The sequence below is a fragment of the Rhipicephalus sanguineus genome, unplaced genomic scaffold, assembly GCF_013339695.2.
Source record: "Rhipicephalus sanguineus isolate Rsan-2018 unplaced genomic scaffold, BIME_Rsan_1.4 Seq4110, whole genome shotgun sequence".
In the NCBI taxonomy this organism is placed as follows: domain Eukaryota; kingdom Metazoa; phylum Arthropoda; class Arachnida; order Ixodida; family Ixodidae; genus Rhipicephalus; species Rhipicephalus sanguineus.
The window spans coordinates 1,551-20,134 of NW_023615196.1; the positions used below are offsets into that span (position 1 = coordinate 1,551).

Sequence of the window (18,584 nt, forward strand, 5' to 3'; positions counted from 1 at the left end):
ATAGCGACGGTGTCCTGTGGCATTTTTATGCAAATATAGAACACGTCTGACACGTTTTCTAGGCTTCAGATGTTCTTTCATAACAGAAAATTTTTTAAAGATCGCGCATTACTGACTGCATCACTAACGAACGCCTTACGCCAGCCGATAACTAGAATATCAAAGTAATTGCAGTTTTATGGCCTCTACGTAAACACGATGCGTCGCAAAGAATGTCGCTTCCAGCGTTCTCGCTGACGTACACCTGTCCGGTGATCGGGTATTGCGAAAACTGTGATACGTTTACGGGCAAGGTAGAACTAAACAACGGTATTTGCACCATTGTGCGGAGGCTTCTCATTGAAGTTCTTGTAATTAGATGGCAGCCCGCTAGCTGGTCGGCAAGCAGAGCATCGACTCCACGCAATTACAAAGGCGGTAAGCAAAAACCGTTATCAGCGCAGTGTATAAAGAGGTGTCATAATAAGCAGCTAAAGCAACCCCAATAAAGTGTTTCGGAACGAAAGTAATATACCTTGAGCAAGAAATAAAAAAAAACTTTTGAGATACTAACAGACATTTCATTTAAATGAAGCAAAATTGGTCTCAGTTAATAAACTTTCAAGCGAACATATTTCTGCATCGGCGTTTAGTGCTCCATTACCGTATGTACAGATATTTAATAACAAATTTCCGAAGGTATCGAAGTATCTTAAGATACAATTGGAATGTATCGTATCGGATACAATCGGTGTTGTGGTATCTTGTATCTGTATCTCAAATACTTCTTGCCGGAGTATCTTGTATCGTATCGCGATACAATTTCAAAGTATCTTTGCCCAGCCCTGAGCCTTTTCAAATGCACGCGAACAAATTCAGAGCTCGACGATGCGGGGAATTTACGGCAGGAAACAGGTGCAGCGCGGTCTGATGATGCATGAACGCCTATCTTGAAACCATTTGTACCTGTCGGGAGATAGCCGCAGTGTCATACAAAAGGGTGAATAACAGTAAGTAAAACGATAAAAAGAATGGCATGCCAGTGCCCGTGCAGATCTAGCAGAAATGCACCCATCGATTATCAAACTTGAAAACATTTACATTCGAGGTTTATCGCCTCCGTTCGAATAATGTGACCCATGCAGTAATAATAATATCTGAGGTTTTTGCGTGCCATAACCACGATAATATTATGAGGCTTGCCGTAGTGCAGGGCTCCGGAAATTTCGACCGTCTGGTGGTCTCTAACGTGCACTGAAATCGCGCAGTACGCAGGCCTCTAGAATTTCACCTCTCTCGAACCTGCGAACTTCGGATCCGCAACTGTGCACCATAACCACTGTTCCACCGAGGCGTACAAAGTTACCTGTGCATGTTCGATGACTACGTAACGACCAAAATATACATGGGCTCATCATGGTTGATATAAAAAAAAGGCAATAGGCAAAAATGTTTAGTGAGAGAAACTTTTCGCCAATCCGTGTGCTAGAAATATGGGCAACCACCCTGGTTTTTGAGAAGGTCACTTGAAAACCGAAAATGTTTTATGAATTCGGCCACTTGCTTGAATTTCCGTTGTCACGATGACTGAGGACGTTACTGATGTTATTGTTTTGAATCACTGCATGTTATTGAATGACCGTTCGGAATTGTTTGTTGACTCTTTTTTCGACGTTGTGTTTATCTTCGGGTATACTATGTGTCTACTTTAGGAAAGCCGCCGTCATTGGTGGTACCAATCAGTCACGGAAACCTCCTGTCTCGAGATGAGGCATCTTATAGGCCAATGAAACCTGCAATCCGTGAACGCATGGCATCCGTATAGAGCGTACTTCGTGCGAAGCACATCAACGACGCCTTTCGTTCTCATTTATTGTGCAGGGCAGTAAATGCGTATTGCAGGCCAAGTTCAGGTACTGAAGCTCAATCACAGAGAATCGCTGGCGTGCGTAATAGGCAGTATGAAAACTCAATACCCGATGATGCGACCTATCTTATCGTACACATTTATCTTCCTTGAGCTTGAATAGTTAATTTTCGCTATCATTTCGCTGGCTTGATTGTCCTGTCTATTCACGCTGCGGTAAATATGTGATGCAACCCTATGAAATCAGCGTAAGTTGAGTAAGGTTTCCGTTCGATTGTTTTGCTGACTCGAACAGAGGTAGCTGACCTTACTCCAATGCACGTTATAATCTCTGCTGTTATCACGCAATTAAAAGAAATGAATACTGCTTTCGCGTCCGCTACCGGTATCGCCGAAGAGGCAGGAACAGTTGTGGCTTGTAGTTGTCGATATGCTTTTGCTGCTTTTGTCTTTTATTCTGGCTATCGACGATTGATGGTGAGTTATTTAGTTAATTACCGGAAGTCGCGATGCGGGTTCCTGTGTTGCTCTTTGTTGGCAATAGTGCTTGGCTCCTGTGCGTTGACCATGCGTATACATACATACATACATACATACATACATACATACATACATACATACATACATACATACATACATACATACATACATACATACATACATACATACATACATACATACATACATACATACATACATACATACATACATACATACATACATACATACATACATACATACATACATACATACATACATTTCGTGGTTCTAGCTGTGTTGGTGAAGAGCCTTAACATGTGTGTTTATGAGTGTACAATCTGCCATGCGCGGTTACCATACCATGCCATGCGCACAGCTGCAAGCAAAAATATGCGCAAAACGAGCCCTTCACCGAATCAAAAACATTTTATAGGTTTCGGCCTGCACACGGTCTAAAGATTGAGGGGTCATTCCATGCCATATCAACCAACGTTTTTCCGACCATTTCAAATATGGCTAAAAAAATTCTACATTTTTTTTAATAGTTCAAAACTCGTTCTGCTCGTTTATTTCTGTTGCCGAAAATTTTCCCGCCCATTTATCAGAGTTTGTAGTTTTGCACCGACTGAGCTAGAGGGCGTCAAAGAACATTTTTTTTTCAAAGGATGTTTATGTGATGTACTCGATAAAATGGTATTAGTGGCAAGCTAATGAAGTGATGTAACTGTAAAAATAATGACTTATTTATGTATATTAATTATTCGAGGGCTCTTGGCACGAGAGAAATTGAATAAAGTTGAAAAATTTGATATTTTTTCCGGGAACATGGCAAATTCAAAGGGCACAAATAAAGTATGTAATGACAAAAGAAAAAGAATTTAGGCGCCGAAGGTATAGCAGATCGTCTGAAAAAACATTGCGAATCTCCCTTTTTTTAAAGAAAGCTCTGTATTCAATGCACAGCTAATACGTACAGCTAATACGCATAGCTTTCTATTGAGGAATCATGCATATTTTGAGTTCGAACATCGAGGCGAGGTTTTTGACGTTGAATACAGAGCTTTTTTTTTTAAGTGATATTCGCAATTTTTTCAGACGAGCTGCTACACCTTCGGCGCCTAAATTATTTTTCGTTTGTAGCATGTCGAACAGGCCACCATAACATATTTTATTTGTACCCTTTGAATATGCCATATTCCCGAAAAAAAAAAATGAAAATTGGCAACTTCATTCAGTTTCAAACGCGCAGAAAGCCCTCGAAGAATTGATATACATAAATCAGTCATTATTCTTACAGTTTCATCCCTACATTAGCTTGCCGCAAATACCGTTTTATCGAGTACATCACACAAACGTCATTTGAACAAAAAAGTAGCTTGATGCAGTGGCGTAGCCAGGGGGGGGGGGGGTGGCACACCGGGCCCGCCCCCCCCCCCCGAAATTTTTTTTCGCTATTGCATACTGAGCCCAAAATGATACTTGACCATATCTGCCTGCCCGGCCCCCACTACAAATGAAGGAGGTGCCCCCGCCGAAAAAAAATTCGGCCTATGCCCCTGGCTTGATGCCCTCTAGCTCAGCCGGCGCAAAGCTACAAACTCTCGTAAATAGGCGGGAAAATTTTTGGCAACAGAAATAGCGAGCAGAACGAGTTTTGAATTCCAAGAAAAATGTGGAATTTTTTTGTGCCATGTTTGTGAGAGTAAGAAGAACGCTGGTTGATTTGGCATGCAATGACCCTGAGTTGAATGTACTCATACAGCTCTTACATGCAGCGTGTTGCGTAATGCCCACCGGTACACTTTTTGAAAGACTGATCCTTGTATGTCGATCATCTCTAGAAACTATGCATTTGTGCACTTAGCATGGCAGTGTAGAGCTTGAGACATGGCAGTGATTTGGATTTAACAGTAAACAATTTTACTTCTTTTCTTCTTTTTTTAGCATCCGTGCGATAAACATTATAAACGAAATATACGAATCACTTTACTCTTTTAGATATATATAAGGATCATGACTCTAGGAAAATTCCTAGATGAAGACGTAAGGCTTTGTAGCTATCGCTTTTTTTATCTGAGCAATGCCCCAAGGATGTCTTGAATTTTTCCAGCGACAGTGGCTTCTCTGTCGTCGATATATTGAAAACAAATAAACAAACCATTTCTCGTAAGAACGGTATGAACGATTCCATTAATTACTTGAGTGAACGAGCAACGAACAACTATGACGTTTTAAAACAATTATTGTTTTTAATGAATGAATGAATGCGATCGGCGCGTGACGAAAACGACGCCCGAATGTTCAATCTTTCTTTTCAGATGTATACCGTTACCGTCGCGCATAAGAGAAAGCTTGAGCTGACAAAGCCAGAATTCAGAGGACACCAGCGGGTGACGTAGCGGTTTTGGCGAGATTGTGTATATTCGTCGTATAATACAGCGGAAACACACAAGGACAAGTAGAAAACGGACAACGCGAGCGTTGGCTAGCAGCTTGCTTTTCTTTAAAAAAAAAAACAAGACAAAGAAACAAACAAACAGCATATACAAGGAACCAAAAGAAATCACGTGATACAAGGTATGTAGGAAGCAAGGCCCATAGTTTACCCGTCATGACAGCTGGCCATCTGAAAACCTCGTAAGGGTACTGGTAAATGAATTGAGTTTTCTGAACACTGCCACCAGTACAGCTCATAAAACACCAACAAGTCTGTGCGTAGAGGTAGTTTCGCTCGCTAAATCGCCGTTCACGATTATGAGGCGGATAATAAAAGCCTCCGTATACGGTGACTATCAGAACGTGTCCTTTGTGCCTCTCGTCGCATGCCGAGGGACCGCCGTTCGATCGGTTTCGCAAAGATGGCCGGAAAACAGTAGCTGCCGTAGAGATCACGCGGAACGTCGGCAGAGTCTGCCTGCTTCACTCCTCGAAGACGCAGGGAGAGAGCGAGATCGAGAGAGAGCTTGCGAGTGAGCGCTCTTTCTCAAATAGTCGAGGAAAAAAGAAAGAAAGAAATCGACGAGAGATTGCGTTTCCCCGTCACGTTCCGTCATGCCGCAGTGCTGAGCGTATTGGCGGCGCACGCAAACGCGGAAAGACGACCACGCTCACCGCTCGTCAAACGGGACAGTTAAAAAAATAATAAAAAATAAAGAAAATAAGAAAGAGAAAAAGAAATTCATCCCTCGTTCAAATTCTCTCTTCTAATCCTCCTCGTCACGTTTATCGGGCGGAATGCCTCAGCCGCATATAGAGTTTCACTAAATCTACTTTTATTACTATTATTTTTTTTAATTTCCTTTACAGGGCGTATCACACGGGGTGCACGGGGTGCCAGTTTGCGGCGCCATCTCCCGTTAGCCGGTTGTGTCGATTGAAACGCAGGCCACGTTCGACGCCTGGGCGCAATGCACTCGGCGGAATCGTTTCGCCACCGTATACCTTGCTGTCGGCGAATGTAGTACACACTACTACGCGAGCGGGTCAGGGTCAGCGCCATGCGACGGCAGCACCGCGAGCGCTGTGCGGGCACGTGCAAATATAGTTTCTCTCGCTCTGAATGCATCGGAAGTGGCATCGCGCCAGTGTAGAGGAACGCATATGCATGATCGAGAGATTGAGGGGCGGCAGCCATTGTTCTTTCTGCACTGCCGACAAACTCTATACACTATGGTAGAACACCAAGTCGGGCTAGTTGGTTGACGTTCATCGTAAAGGCTTTTTAACTGCACCAACGAACACGGACAAAGAAGAGGGAAGAAGACTGAACTTGAGCAGACTCACAACTAAGCTTTGTACGAATCATATCGGCGCTCAAGGGACGCAATTGTAGAAAAAACAAACAAACAAAGAAAGAAACACAAGCGCATAGGAAGGTTCCTTGATAACAATATGCGCTCCACAGGATGTATACACCGATGCCATATATTAACGGAATTGCGTTAAAGAGCTCGTTTCGTAGAAATTCCGGTGTCGGTGTCGGCGTGGCTGCTTGTGAGCAAAAAATCAGCGCAGTCCGTGAGCGAAAATTCAAGACGGATGCAAATAAATAAATAAATAGCAATATTACTCGGTCCGAGTGAGAATCGAAACCTGGCCTACTGCGTGGAAAGCAGGCGTTCCACTACGGAGCCACGTCAACGCTTGAAACTGCGTCGTTAATAAACGCTATACGAATGTGATGTATTGCGAGGAGTCTCCTTTACGCATGTAAGATTGCGTGGCAGAATCGTAGAATCGCAACAGGTGACAAAACATGTGAACTGCGCAACGAGTGGGTGGTTCAAACCTGCCCACCATTAAACAAAATCGCAGCATATCCACGGGGTGAATGATGATGAGTCGGGCGAAGCTCCGGAGGGAATCATCGGTAAACCGTGAAACTCTTACGTGAAATTCGCCCAGTACGTCATATAAAGAGTGTGAAACACCGCGGTGAGGTTATTATCGAACCAAAGTCGATCACACACGTCGCAACTGTGGCCAAACAAATAAGCGAGAAATTCTCGCTCGAACCGCGCGTCGGCTCCTTGAATGTGAGACCGCTGGCGCCGCTTGGTCGCCGCTTCCCGCGCACGGGCACCATCAAGGTCTGCCAGGCGCCGCGCTCGCTTCGCCGCCGCTTCTCAGGCTCGCACCGCGGGATCCTGGCGACGAGCACGAGCCGCCGTGGCTCTCCGCGCCCGCCGCTCCGCTTCGTCCATGCCCCACCAACGATCCGACACGTACGGCGACGATCCAGGAGACTGAGGGACACTCGTTCCCCGCGCACCCTGGCACAGCCCGCGCAGCAGCCAATCGGAGAGTAGCGGCACTTCCACCGCCATCTAGTGGCGATTCACACAAGCGCACTGTTGCACACACTTCTATTGGACCAACGCCATCTAGGAAATGAGACGAGAAATGGTGATGACGACACAGATTGTGTAAAGCGCCATCTAGAATATCATCACTCAACTACAGTTTGTATGTACTTCTATGAGACAGCGCCATCTATTATACTGTTCGAGAGATACTAAAAGTGTGGAGCTGCGCAGGGGCGCGTGGCACCTTACGGGCCTTTGAGGGCACTTTGCGAGAATTACGGTGTAGTGGGCACTTCGCAACAGTACTTGCTGTCATAGGCATGCGCAGGGTTCCCCATCAGGGGGGGGGGGGGCGAAGGTTCATCGCAGCCCCCCCTCCCCTTACTAAGTCAATGTACGAGGCAGATTATGCGCCCCCCTCTTAGGCGGCTAGGGGGGGGGGGTGGCCGCCCCCGGTGCCCCGCCCCCACCCGTGCGCACGCCTATGCTTGTAGTAGGTATTCTAGGATAGCTTGAAACGACCAATGTTACCTGCACGAACTTTATTTCCCATGCGGCACGGTTGAAGGCGATGCACACGGGGCCCGATTACGATAATCGCGTTCTACTCTTGAAGGCGACGCTCAAGCGTCCTTCAAGCGTTTTTTTTTTTTTTTTTGAAGCGCAAACAGGAAATGTCGTATCAGAAGGCCCGCAACGCCACCCGCCATTACAGCTTAGCAGATTGGGTGTAGCGCTGCCAAGCACGGGGACGCGCATTCGATTCCCGTCCTCGGAAGCCGCATTTCGATGTGGTGGGCAAGATGCAAAAGCAACCGTGTACTTCAACTTCGGTTCACGTGCAAGAACCCCAGGTGGGCGAAGTTAATCCGAAGACCACTCTGAACACTCTAAGAAAAGAAAGTGTGTGTGTTACTCTCTTCGATAACTCCTGACTTGCCACGTATATAAATTTAAATAGACACGTTAACTCTTTTATGGGTCCCACGACTCACAGATTAGAGTATAATGATGTCCAGTAAGACTTCAAGTGCCTCTTTAAACATAATAATAATAAATAATTGGGGTTAGATGCCAAAACCACAATATCATTATGAGGCTCGCCGAAGTGGAGGGCTTCGGGAATTTTCACCGTCTGGTGTTCTTTAACGTGCACTGACATCGTACAGTACACGGGCTTCCAGCATTTCGACTCCACCAAAATGCGACCGCCGCGGTCGGGATCGAACCTGCGACCTTCGAGTCAGCAGCCGAGCACCGTAACCGCTACACCACCGCGGCGGAGTGACACAAAAAAGAGTCAAATAACTCTTTTTGTTAGAGTGCACGGCGTGCCTCATGATAATGTGCTCGTTTTGGTGCGTTTTACCCCATAATTTAATTTTGGCAGTTTGTTACGCCTACTTACAAGGAACCAAGACGTATAACAATCGCTCTGTAGCCTGTTTCTAAGCGTGCTCTTCGAAAATTCTGCTGGTTCCCAACAGCGCTCGCGCAAGCGTTGACGCAAGTTGGACGTTAGGCAAAACTGTAGAGCGAGCCAGGTTTTGTGTTAGTTTTCTTAAAACGCGTGAACGCTAGTAAATGCGTAGCTCGCGCGCCTCTATCCACGAAGTACGCGGCTGGTAATGTGTTTTTCGCCCAGGGGCACCTGTCGAGGGCAGTCTAAGGATTTCGTCTTAAAAGCAGAAACGCACATCGCGCAGATAACTGCGTGGGGGCCCGTAGCCAGGGGGATGGGGGGAGAAGCCTAGCCCCCCCCCCTCTCCAGAATTTTGGTGAAGTAGGTGTTTTTACCAAAAAGAAATCATGAAAATAAGTGTTTTTCTCAAATAGCCAAGGTTTTCAGCAAGTGCCTCCCCCCCCCCCCCCCTCGCTCGCTCCCCGAAAAAAATTCCTGGCTACCGGGCTGCTGCGTGGTGGTACATTACGTAGTCCTTTCTTTTTTTTTTTGCCTTTTCGATTTTTCGCCACGCTATTCACAGCATCATTAATGGAAGCTGGCGGCCCACTTTTCCCATCCCGCGTAATTCATTTTGTGCAGCCGTAAATCAAGAGATACCATCCACAAACGGGCTTATTTATGAACACCACGACGCGATGTTACGAAACACTCTCTTTACGACACAGTCCCGAGACTAATTAGTTTCGAGTTTTACAGCGAAAGCTGTTATGAGATCATTTCACCGGCCGTTTTTGGCGCCGTAGTTGTCCGCCGCCGCCGCCGGTGTCCGTAACCAGTATCGCTCGAAATAAGAAAAAAACTAATAAGAAAAAAATTCCAGGATGGAACGAGGTTTGAACCTGGGCCCTCTGCGCGGGAGCCCAGTATTCGACCTCTGAGCCATGCCGGTTGTTTTTTCTTTATTGCCTTGCAAATCGAGACTATTTACATACTCACAAAAAAACAAAAAAAACAAGGGTACAGCTATACAATTACAAAGCGCAATTATGAACCGTCAGCACTGAGCTGACTACAATCAAAACTTTGGCATGCGCAACAATAGTTCCACTCGTGAAATCCACTCTGGTACATCCTCCTGCCCTTTCAGCACTTCAAGAAAACGGCACACTGATTCGCAGAAATATTCCCGTACAGATCTCACTTGTACATCCGCATTGTCAAAGGCAGTTGGAGTTTGCCATATACTATGCAGGCCCAGGAGCATGACTAGATCAAAAGGTACTCCATCATCATTTTTAACAGAAAGAAAACGGATGCCATGTGGACTTAACGGTAACTATTTTTTCAAAGTTCTCTGTAATATGTCCCAGAAGAACACCCCGTTCCAGCAGTCTATAGCCATGCCGGTGCTTGAAACTGCTTTGCAAAAAGGTCCTGTACAGGCTTCATGTCGGGAACGAACCACATTAACATATGAAATATAGCGTGGTAGAAGAGTAAAATAAGCACCAAGCGTCTCACAACGCAAATTATATAACGAGGCGTCAAACAATGCGAATTGCGCAACGAGTAGGTTGTTGAATGCTTCCAAGCTATTACAAAGGACTCAGCCATAATTCTTCATCGTCATCAGGCACAGCATCAACAAAGTGCGCATAATGCCTTACATGCGTTTAGCAGGTACCACGGCTCTCCATAGAATGACGAAAAATGGCACAGTGCCTGCTGCCTTACTTCTCAAAAATTACAATGATTTATAGCGTAGTGGGTTCCTCGCAAGCGCGCTTGTATTGGTTGCCAAGGAAGCCCATAAGCGCATGATCCATTTCCTCGGGGTCTCAGTAAAATTACAATGATTTAGAGCGTAGTGGGTTCCTCGCAAGTGCACTTGTATTGGTTGCCAAGGAAGCCCATAAGCGCATGATCCATTTCCTCGGGGCCTCAGTAAAGTTCTTCGCCCCCCCCCCCCCCCCGTCCCTCTTCCACGTCAACGTATGTTATACAGCATGACGGGAGAGGGAAATAGCGACCGGGCGTCACCCAATGCAAATTACATAACCGGTGGGCCGTTTAAAGCTTCCAACCCATTACAAGGGCTGAGCCATAATTCTTCATCGTCATCAGTCGTCGCGTCAACAAAGTGCACATAATGCCTTACAGACGTGTAGCTGGTGCCTCGCTTCTCCGCAGAATGACGAATAATGGCTTAGTAGGTGCTTCCCAACTTCACAAAAATTGTGATTTATGGCGTAGTGGGTACCTTTCTAGTTTACTTGTATTGTAGTCCCAAGAGAGCTTACAACGGGCTCTAGAAACGCCGCTCTTCCAGCTTTCGCTGTGACTGTGCTGCGGTTCCAGCGCAGGCCTGGCGTTTTTTCCAATTTCTGAGGTAATAATTTGTTGCGCATTTATTCATAAAGGAACGAAAGATGGACCGGTCGCGCAGACTTGCACCGAGGCAACGGGCCGTGTGCATGTCTTGACCTCTCGTTCTTTCTGGGCAGAGAGAGCCACGACGCTTTGGTTTCTACCCCCCGTGAACGGAACACTTATAATAATATAATCTTAACGCGATAGCGTTAAAGAGCTCGTTTAGCAGAAATTCCGGTGTCGGTGTCGTTGGTTGTGGGCGCAAAGTCGGTGCTGTCCGCGAGCGAAAATTCAAGATAGATGCAAATAAAAGGAATTATAGGAATTTTCGGTTCGAATGGGAATCGAACCCAGGACATCTTCGTGGTAAGCAGATGTTCTACCACAGAGCCACGCCCGTGCTATACGAGGCCATGCATTGAGAGGAGTCTCCTTAACGCATGTAATACTGCGTGGAAGAGGCTTAGAACCGTATCAGACGTCAGAACGTGTGAATTGCGCAACGAGTTGTTGGTTTCAAGGCCCGCCAATTACAAAGCGCGCAGGCATAATTAATCAGCGTTATCTGCAACAGCATCAACACAAGTGTGCAGGAGTGCCGGTGCGCGTGTTGCCTTACGTAGTGCTTATTACACCGATTCTCAAAAAAGGAGGAATTATGGCGTAGCTTTACTTGCAGTTTGAAACGGTCAATGTTACGCGCACAGACGTTCCTTTCCTTGTGGAATGGTTGAGAGCCGAGAAGCGAAGCGAGGCTAGCGATGGATAAAGCGTTGCCAACGGAACCCGATTACGCTATCGCGTTCTAACCTTTTAGGCGAAGCTCAACTGTCGCCCAAGACACGCAGTGATGAGCTTGCCTTATATATGGGGTTCCGTGTTTTCGGTGTTTATATTTCTTGAAAATCGGCGGGTGTTTATCGGATTTTATAATTTTGGCGGAAATTCGGCGTTTATCGGAGTTTATTTCTAGTACATCCCCAATTCTCCGAAATTCGGAGTTTTGCATTGTTCTCAGAACCCCAAAATCTTAGATCATTCCATATCTGGACACTAAAACATCAAAACACACGAAGCGCATTTTATTTTTTCTAGAAGGTTTTAATGCACAAAAACATATACGCACAAGCGAAATACTTGAATACATAACACCTGCATTTGTGCGTATAACAACCTTATGCTTGAAGCTTACTGTAAAGCACGCAAGCATAATTTGCGAGGTTGCTGTCAGTGATCGAAGTGCACTCCTTTCAATTGACGACTCTCAGCTTTAAAAATGGCCTTCCAACGTTAGCGCTAGAAACAGGAAGCGCCAGAAGACGCAACGCGCAGCGAGAAAGCACTGGCCACTAGACATTGTGAAGTCTCCAAAACGACAGGGGTTCAACAATGTTACATATTTCATAGCACTGATAGTTCGCAAAGTCATTTAGGAGCTGGTTCATGTCGTCAGTTTCAAGAAGCACTAATTGAAAAATAGGCGCATAGGTTTCGAACGCGCAGGGCAGCTCATGCTTCACATTTCGATTCTCAATTTGAACACAGTACCACAACGATTCTTTGGTGTACTGGAGTCGATCGCACAGGTTCCTCTCGGATGTCTGTCTCCACTTTTCGCCGACAGCAGGGTAGTATCCGTGAAAATCTGCGACAGTTGTTAAGCGGTCAGTCTCTCCATGGAGCTCCAATAGACTTGCGACATCTGACGCGAATACCTCGGTTGGATCACGCCATTGGCTGATGAGTGCGTGCAAGCGAGCCCCCAGTATGGGATAAACTTGGTGTACCAGGGTACTTTCTGCCTCAAGTTACTTAATGATTGAGAGCACGGCAGACGAATTGGTCTTCAGAAACCTCATATTAACGAGCAAGTCGTGCACAGCTTCAGGCGATGAAATAAGACTCTTGAGCTTCTCACACTTCGTTCCCTTGATTTCGTCGCTTCTTAAGAAAGACAAAATGGCGCGCCAGCAGTCCAAAATATCTTGTAGAGGTTCATAAAAAGAGAACTACCTAGACGGACATATACGGTTTTCAGCGAACTCAGTCGTGAATCTTTGAAGGCATGAGAAATCACAACTTCTGGATGGCTCGTCAAGAGATTGGCAAGTTAACTTTCAACACATTTAAACTGAGCGCACGCGTTTGAAATCGCGCGCATGAAACAGAGCAGTAGTTACATCGCGCCTCAGGAGAAATTCTGAATAGTACTTTGTTTTAGAAGTTTCGATGCCACATAAAACAAACTGCCTCGGTCTTCCAGTTACGAGAGACCCGCGTTACGTATGAGGTGGATGCCAGTGTACCTTGTAGTGCTCTTTGAGATAGGATACTTCAAAAGTAGCACCGTAGTCGCATAATTCGTGCAAAGCTGGCATTTATATCTTGTGCGGTTCAATATGAATGTCGGAACTCCAGTATTCGTCCTGAATAGTATAACTCAGAAGTTTAAGAATGAGCACTATTATTTAATTACCGGGATACTTCGCCTTCTAGTTTGGGCAATATCTGAATATTCAGGCAATCTAAGTGCGCGTGCAAATTTGTGGGGAATGCGGTTAAAAAAAAGCTTACTGAAAGCGGAGAAAACGAAATAAATCACGTGGAAGAAGGCTAATCGCTCAAATCTATTATAGGTCCACTTGGTCTACTTAACGGCTCGACAGCTACTTCTTGATTTCTATTTTTTTCCTTGGTTCGATGAACTCATGCTTCGCTCTTTTGCACGACAGCTGGAATATACTGCATTCGGAAAGAAATCTGCTAAATGGTAGAAATAGAAATAGAGGAGGCTGGTGGTCGAGTCTCGATTTTATTCTAGAACCGGCGCGTCATGACGGCACTCACGCGATCCTGGAATATGCAAGAGTACTTTCGAGCGTTTAAACGGCCTCCGTTAAAACTGAATGGATAAGCAGCCACGGAGACTGTATTCAGTCAAAATGGTAATCTGGGGCTAGTTGGTTATGCATTAACGAATACTACTGCGCAAAAGAGGATAAGGACACAGAAGGATAGTAGAGGACGTACAGGGCACCCTCTGTCCTATGCCCACCATCTGTGTCCGCGTCGTCTTTTACATAACAGTATTCGACGGTCGCGTGGTCACGTGACATTTGCGTTTTTTTAAATTTGCGTAGTCAAGCGAACGCCGTAAAGATGGAGTGAGCGGGAAGTGAGTGCGGCTCGAGAAACGCTTGAGAGGTCGCGTAAGCTTGTCGACAGTTTACAAGTACCGACTACGCATATGTATACAAGGCTATACACACACCAACGCATCTGAATACTTTGTTGATGCTGAGGTTGCTGCTGATGATGATAAATTATAACTCAGCCCTTTGTAATGGATTCACAGCTACCCGCTCGTTACGCAATTCACATGGTGCGATGTCCGGTGAGATTCTACGCTTCTGTCACGGAATATTATATATGTTAACGTGACCCCTTGCCCGTCAAGACGACTGTATAAGTTCTATTCGCAAAGTGGTTACAAGTAACGGCAGGCCCTGTGGTTGAATATTTGGCTGGCACGCAGAATACCTCTGTTCGATTCACTTTCGAACAATGATTTCTGTTAGGGTCCCGTGAGCTTTTGCACCGCATACCGCGTTTTCAAGTCCAGCGTCTCATAAATCTATCACGGCTTTCGCCTTGATAAACCCCACTGTAACGGTAAATTGCAAACGCCGAACACGAAAATTCTATCGTTTTCGTTTGCTGTCACATATTTCTATGCCTGTTATGCGTACAGCCTGTATCTTGTCATGTAAAACTTTTTTGCTACACAATTTCATTCGTAAGGTGAAATACGAGTCAATCGTTACGCTGCACATATCGTTACACAGGGACTATCGACCACAGCAGACGGCACTTTTACGAACCAGAGTCTCCGTGCAGTCGGCGCGCGATTACAATTCATGGCATGCAAACTTTTTATCGAATCGCATGACACGACGCGAACCCGCGGTTTCCATTAGAGAGTTTTGTGCTGTTGCGTAAGACGGCCCCTATACTTATGGATGATGTGAACCGCGTCGGCAGGCCGCCAATTGCCTCACACCCCACTCTTTCTTTTTCCTGATTTTGACGCGCCAGTGAGCATCGCCGAAGGAAGTGCATAATAGTGCATTCGGGGTCTGTATTCAGAGAAGTCCAATAAAAAATCTGAGGCGATCGTTATGCGGGGCATGTGATTGCCCACGGCGAAAAGCTTTGTAAATTCGGTCACAGAGTATTTCCTTTTCGGAAAAGACATAAACCGAAGAAAAACAATATGAAATGTAATAAATGTTGTCTTTAAAAAAATGGCAGCCCCGTCACAGCGCTGAATAGGAAGGGACAAGTTTATTAACAAATATATAACTCAACGTATACAGGGAGCTACGGAGAAAAACTTCCGAGGGTCTCCGCAGCGGTGGCTACACGGTAGAGCGTCTGCTTCAAGTGCGGTAAGTACCGGGTTCGATTCCCGGGGCCGAGCGGAAACCCAGCGGTTTTTCTTAAAGGGTAAAGGAGTACACCGACCTGGCGCTCGGTTGTTCTTGGGTACTCATCTCGAATGGTGACCCCATAAACCTCTGTAAAGGCCCCTAGGTGCACCTTAACCCATCACAGCCTGTTTGAAATGGTCGAGCATCCGCCGCTGCTCTGGGAGGCAGAGAATTGCTGCCGCCGGGTACCTACCGGTGAAGTAGGTACATGCGTACTTCCGGCATGGTGCTCGATTGAACGAAGTACATAGTCGTTTGGGAGGACACCCAGCCTGTGGGAAATTGGCGTCATGGGAGCGCCAGATGGGGTCTTTTTCTTTCCATTTTTTTTAACGCCTTCGATTCGCCAAGACGACTCGAATGCGTTAGCCAGAGTGTCGATGCATTGAAGACTGAAACATCCCAATAAAACGGAAAGGCGGGCTAGTTGGTTTGGTTGCATAATGATAATATTGCGCACGCAACACAAAGACACAGACGAAAAGTTCACAAGGACTCCTTGTGAACTTTTCGTCTGTGTCTTTGCGTTGCATGCGCAATATTATCATTATGAGACATCCCATCAGAATATGACGAGGCGTATGACTCCTCATGCCTCCTTTCGTGCTTGTATTGCCTCCTCTGGCCCTGCATACTCACGCGAACGCCGCGAAGACGGAGTGCGCAGCTCGCGCGGTCACGTGATATGTTTTGCTTCGTTTCTCTCACGTCGCTCACGCCGGCTCTTCGTTCATGGTCACGTTCGCATGAGACATATAAGGCTTTCGCCTTAACAGTGCAACTTATAATTACTTATATTCAGAAAGGCAGCAGTAGGAAGCATGGAGTAAGGTTTGCCTGAGCAATGTTTCAGCGTGAGACGGAGTTTATGTGTCAAACATGAGTCCGCGCACCTCGACGGCCGTCTTGCTCTTGCCTGTACGGTAACAACGTAACTCAATCGAAGTCCTGCGATGTAGTGGTACTCTTAGCGTTCGTATACACAGCTCATAGCACATGGTGGTGTACCTGAAGGGCCAATTGCCGGAAGCAAACTTTTTCGGTTTAATGGTGACTGACCTTCGCTTGTTCAGTACATTTTGGCCTTTAGCACGATGGTGCTCTTTATCAAGGTATATAGTAGAAACTATATAGTAGAAACTATATCAGGGAATATAGTAGAAACAGGAAGCTGTACCAAGTGCACGACCGGTCTGGGCTGCGTGCGAGAAGCGTCCAGCCGTGAGGGCTTACGCCGCAAAGCACCGCAGTAGCGCACCACGCCGTACCGGGAACGGACAGTCTTCAAATCGAAAGCCGCGAGTTACCGACAATCCCAGGCGGAGCACTTTCACCTGCCCCCCGCATGCCTCTGCCGCTCTCACCGCCACGCACCGCAAACTTTAGGGAAAGCCGCTGCTTTTGCGACGTAGCAGCACGAGAGAGGGGAACAAGCGTGGCCGCAACAGCAGCAGCATCGAGCGTCGGCGGCCTCGTCGGTCCGATACCGGATCCCATGCAGGAGCGGCACACGGGCGTTCGCCAACAGCAGCGCGCCGTCGGCCGCTAGGCGCAACACGATGACGACGGCTGCGAGTACGCGAAACGCCGGCGACCGAGCAGCGCCCCGCGGCCGCCCACAGTAGCGAGCGAAGCGGCACGCTCAGTCCGCGCGCGGCAATCGACAAGTGCGGTTGCGCTCGGAGCTTGCCGTACCGGAGCAGCGGTGTGCGCGTTTGTGTGTGCGGTGCGGTGTGTCTACGATAGAAGCGCGCGTGCGTGCGCTTGGCAAGTGGTCCTGTCAGTGCATCCAGTTGTTGTGAGGCGAGGCACGCATGGCCGGCTTGTTGCAGCCTCCTACTGCCGCCAACGGCAACGCCGGGGGAGTGTGCGCCGCCGGTGGCCTATCAGCTCCCAGCAGCCCATCTCTGGGAAACCGACTCACCGTTCCAGGGTGCCAGGGTCCACGAGACCGCAAGTACAGCCTACCCCTTCAGCTTCAACGGCGACCGTCGCTGTCCGGATACGCGGCCGCGGTTGAGTCGGCTCGCGAGGATGCCCGCCGGCGCAAGTTCAGCCAGGTCGGCCAGGTGGTGTCTCACCGACTGTCCACCACCATCGGCTGGAAGGTGTACACGGTGACCACCCAGGAGGTGGCCGATCAGGCCAAGAGCCTGTGCGGCCGCTACCTGCGCGCCAAGCTCAAGCAGTGCGGTGCCGTGCACAAGAAGCTCGGCCTTCAGCGGCTGCGCAGCGTGAGCAACCTGAGCGTCGGCTACCCGACGTCGGACGTGGCTCAGAGGCTGCGACTCGTGTGCTCCGAGCTCGAGAGCTCGCACCCCGACCTTTACCAGGTGAGTTGAGTTCATCCGACTTCAAGAAACGTGGCCCTTTTCCTAGCGTGTTTGTTTGGCACGCACGCTGCATGAGCCATCTCGGAACAACGAGAGATATGTGCGAAAGCTCTTTACGGAAAACCTTTGCTTCCTCCTATACCAACGGATAAACCCTTCGGTGCGACCCAGCTTCGCTGCCGAGGAGTACAGGAAGATTACTTCATTGGAGCAAGGCGTCTGCTAAATGGCTAATTAGTGGTCAACGCAATGTTGCGGATTTCTTGACTGGATTTCTTGCGCAATGGTTGAAAGAACTACATGCTTGCGTCTTGAGAGCACCACAAGGCGTTATAAAGGATCAAGGTTGATCTTGTTTCCCGGGCGAATGCACACTTAAATAAAAAACGGACTGAAGCTTCTCATAAGGCATAATGCTTGATGTTTATTACATGATCAATGTGAGCTCACTATAAGTACGTACGCAGAATATGCCGACGCTCGGCGGTTACAACACCCCAAGATTTCCGCAGGCCTATTCTTACACACGTGCACTAAGGCAAATATCCAGCTGTGCCTACTCACACTTAATAATTTATTATCACCCGCGTTCACAGGCAATTAAAGTGCTCGCATTTATACGGCCAGGAGCCCTGCTCATAAACTCGCGTTCATTTGTGCTTACCAGCACTCGCTCAGTGAAAGCGTACTCACATTTGCTCACACTCGAGGGCAATCATCCACGTTGATGGGTGCGTCTGTACTGAAGTCCACCGTGATGTAATATCGTTCGTATTCGTGTAACCGGCGTCATACTCCTGCTTATAAATCCTCGGCGTAATTTCACCCGCACTTCCCTACGTTGATGCGTCCACC

General features: G+C 47.3%; 1 protein-coding gene across 1 annotated transcript; it reads left to right on the forward strand.

The window, feature by feature from the left end:
- Positions 1–17,056: 17,056 nt before the first annotated feature.
- Positions 17,057–17,729, forward strand: LOC119377228 (uncharacterized; the record flags this gene model as incomplete). The annotated part of the gene is made up of 1 exon (XM_037646795.2): positions 17,057–17,729. A coding segment is annotated over exon 1 (519 nt), but the record flags the coding sequence as incomplete, so codon positions are not given.
- Between the last annotated feature and the right edge of the window lie 855 nt (positions 17,730–18,584).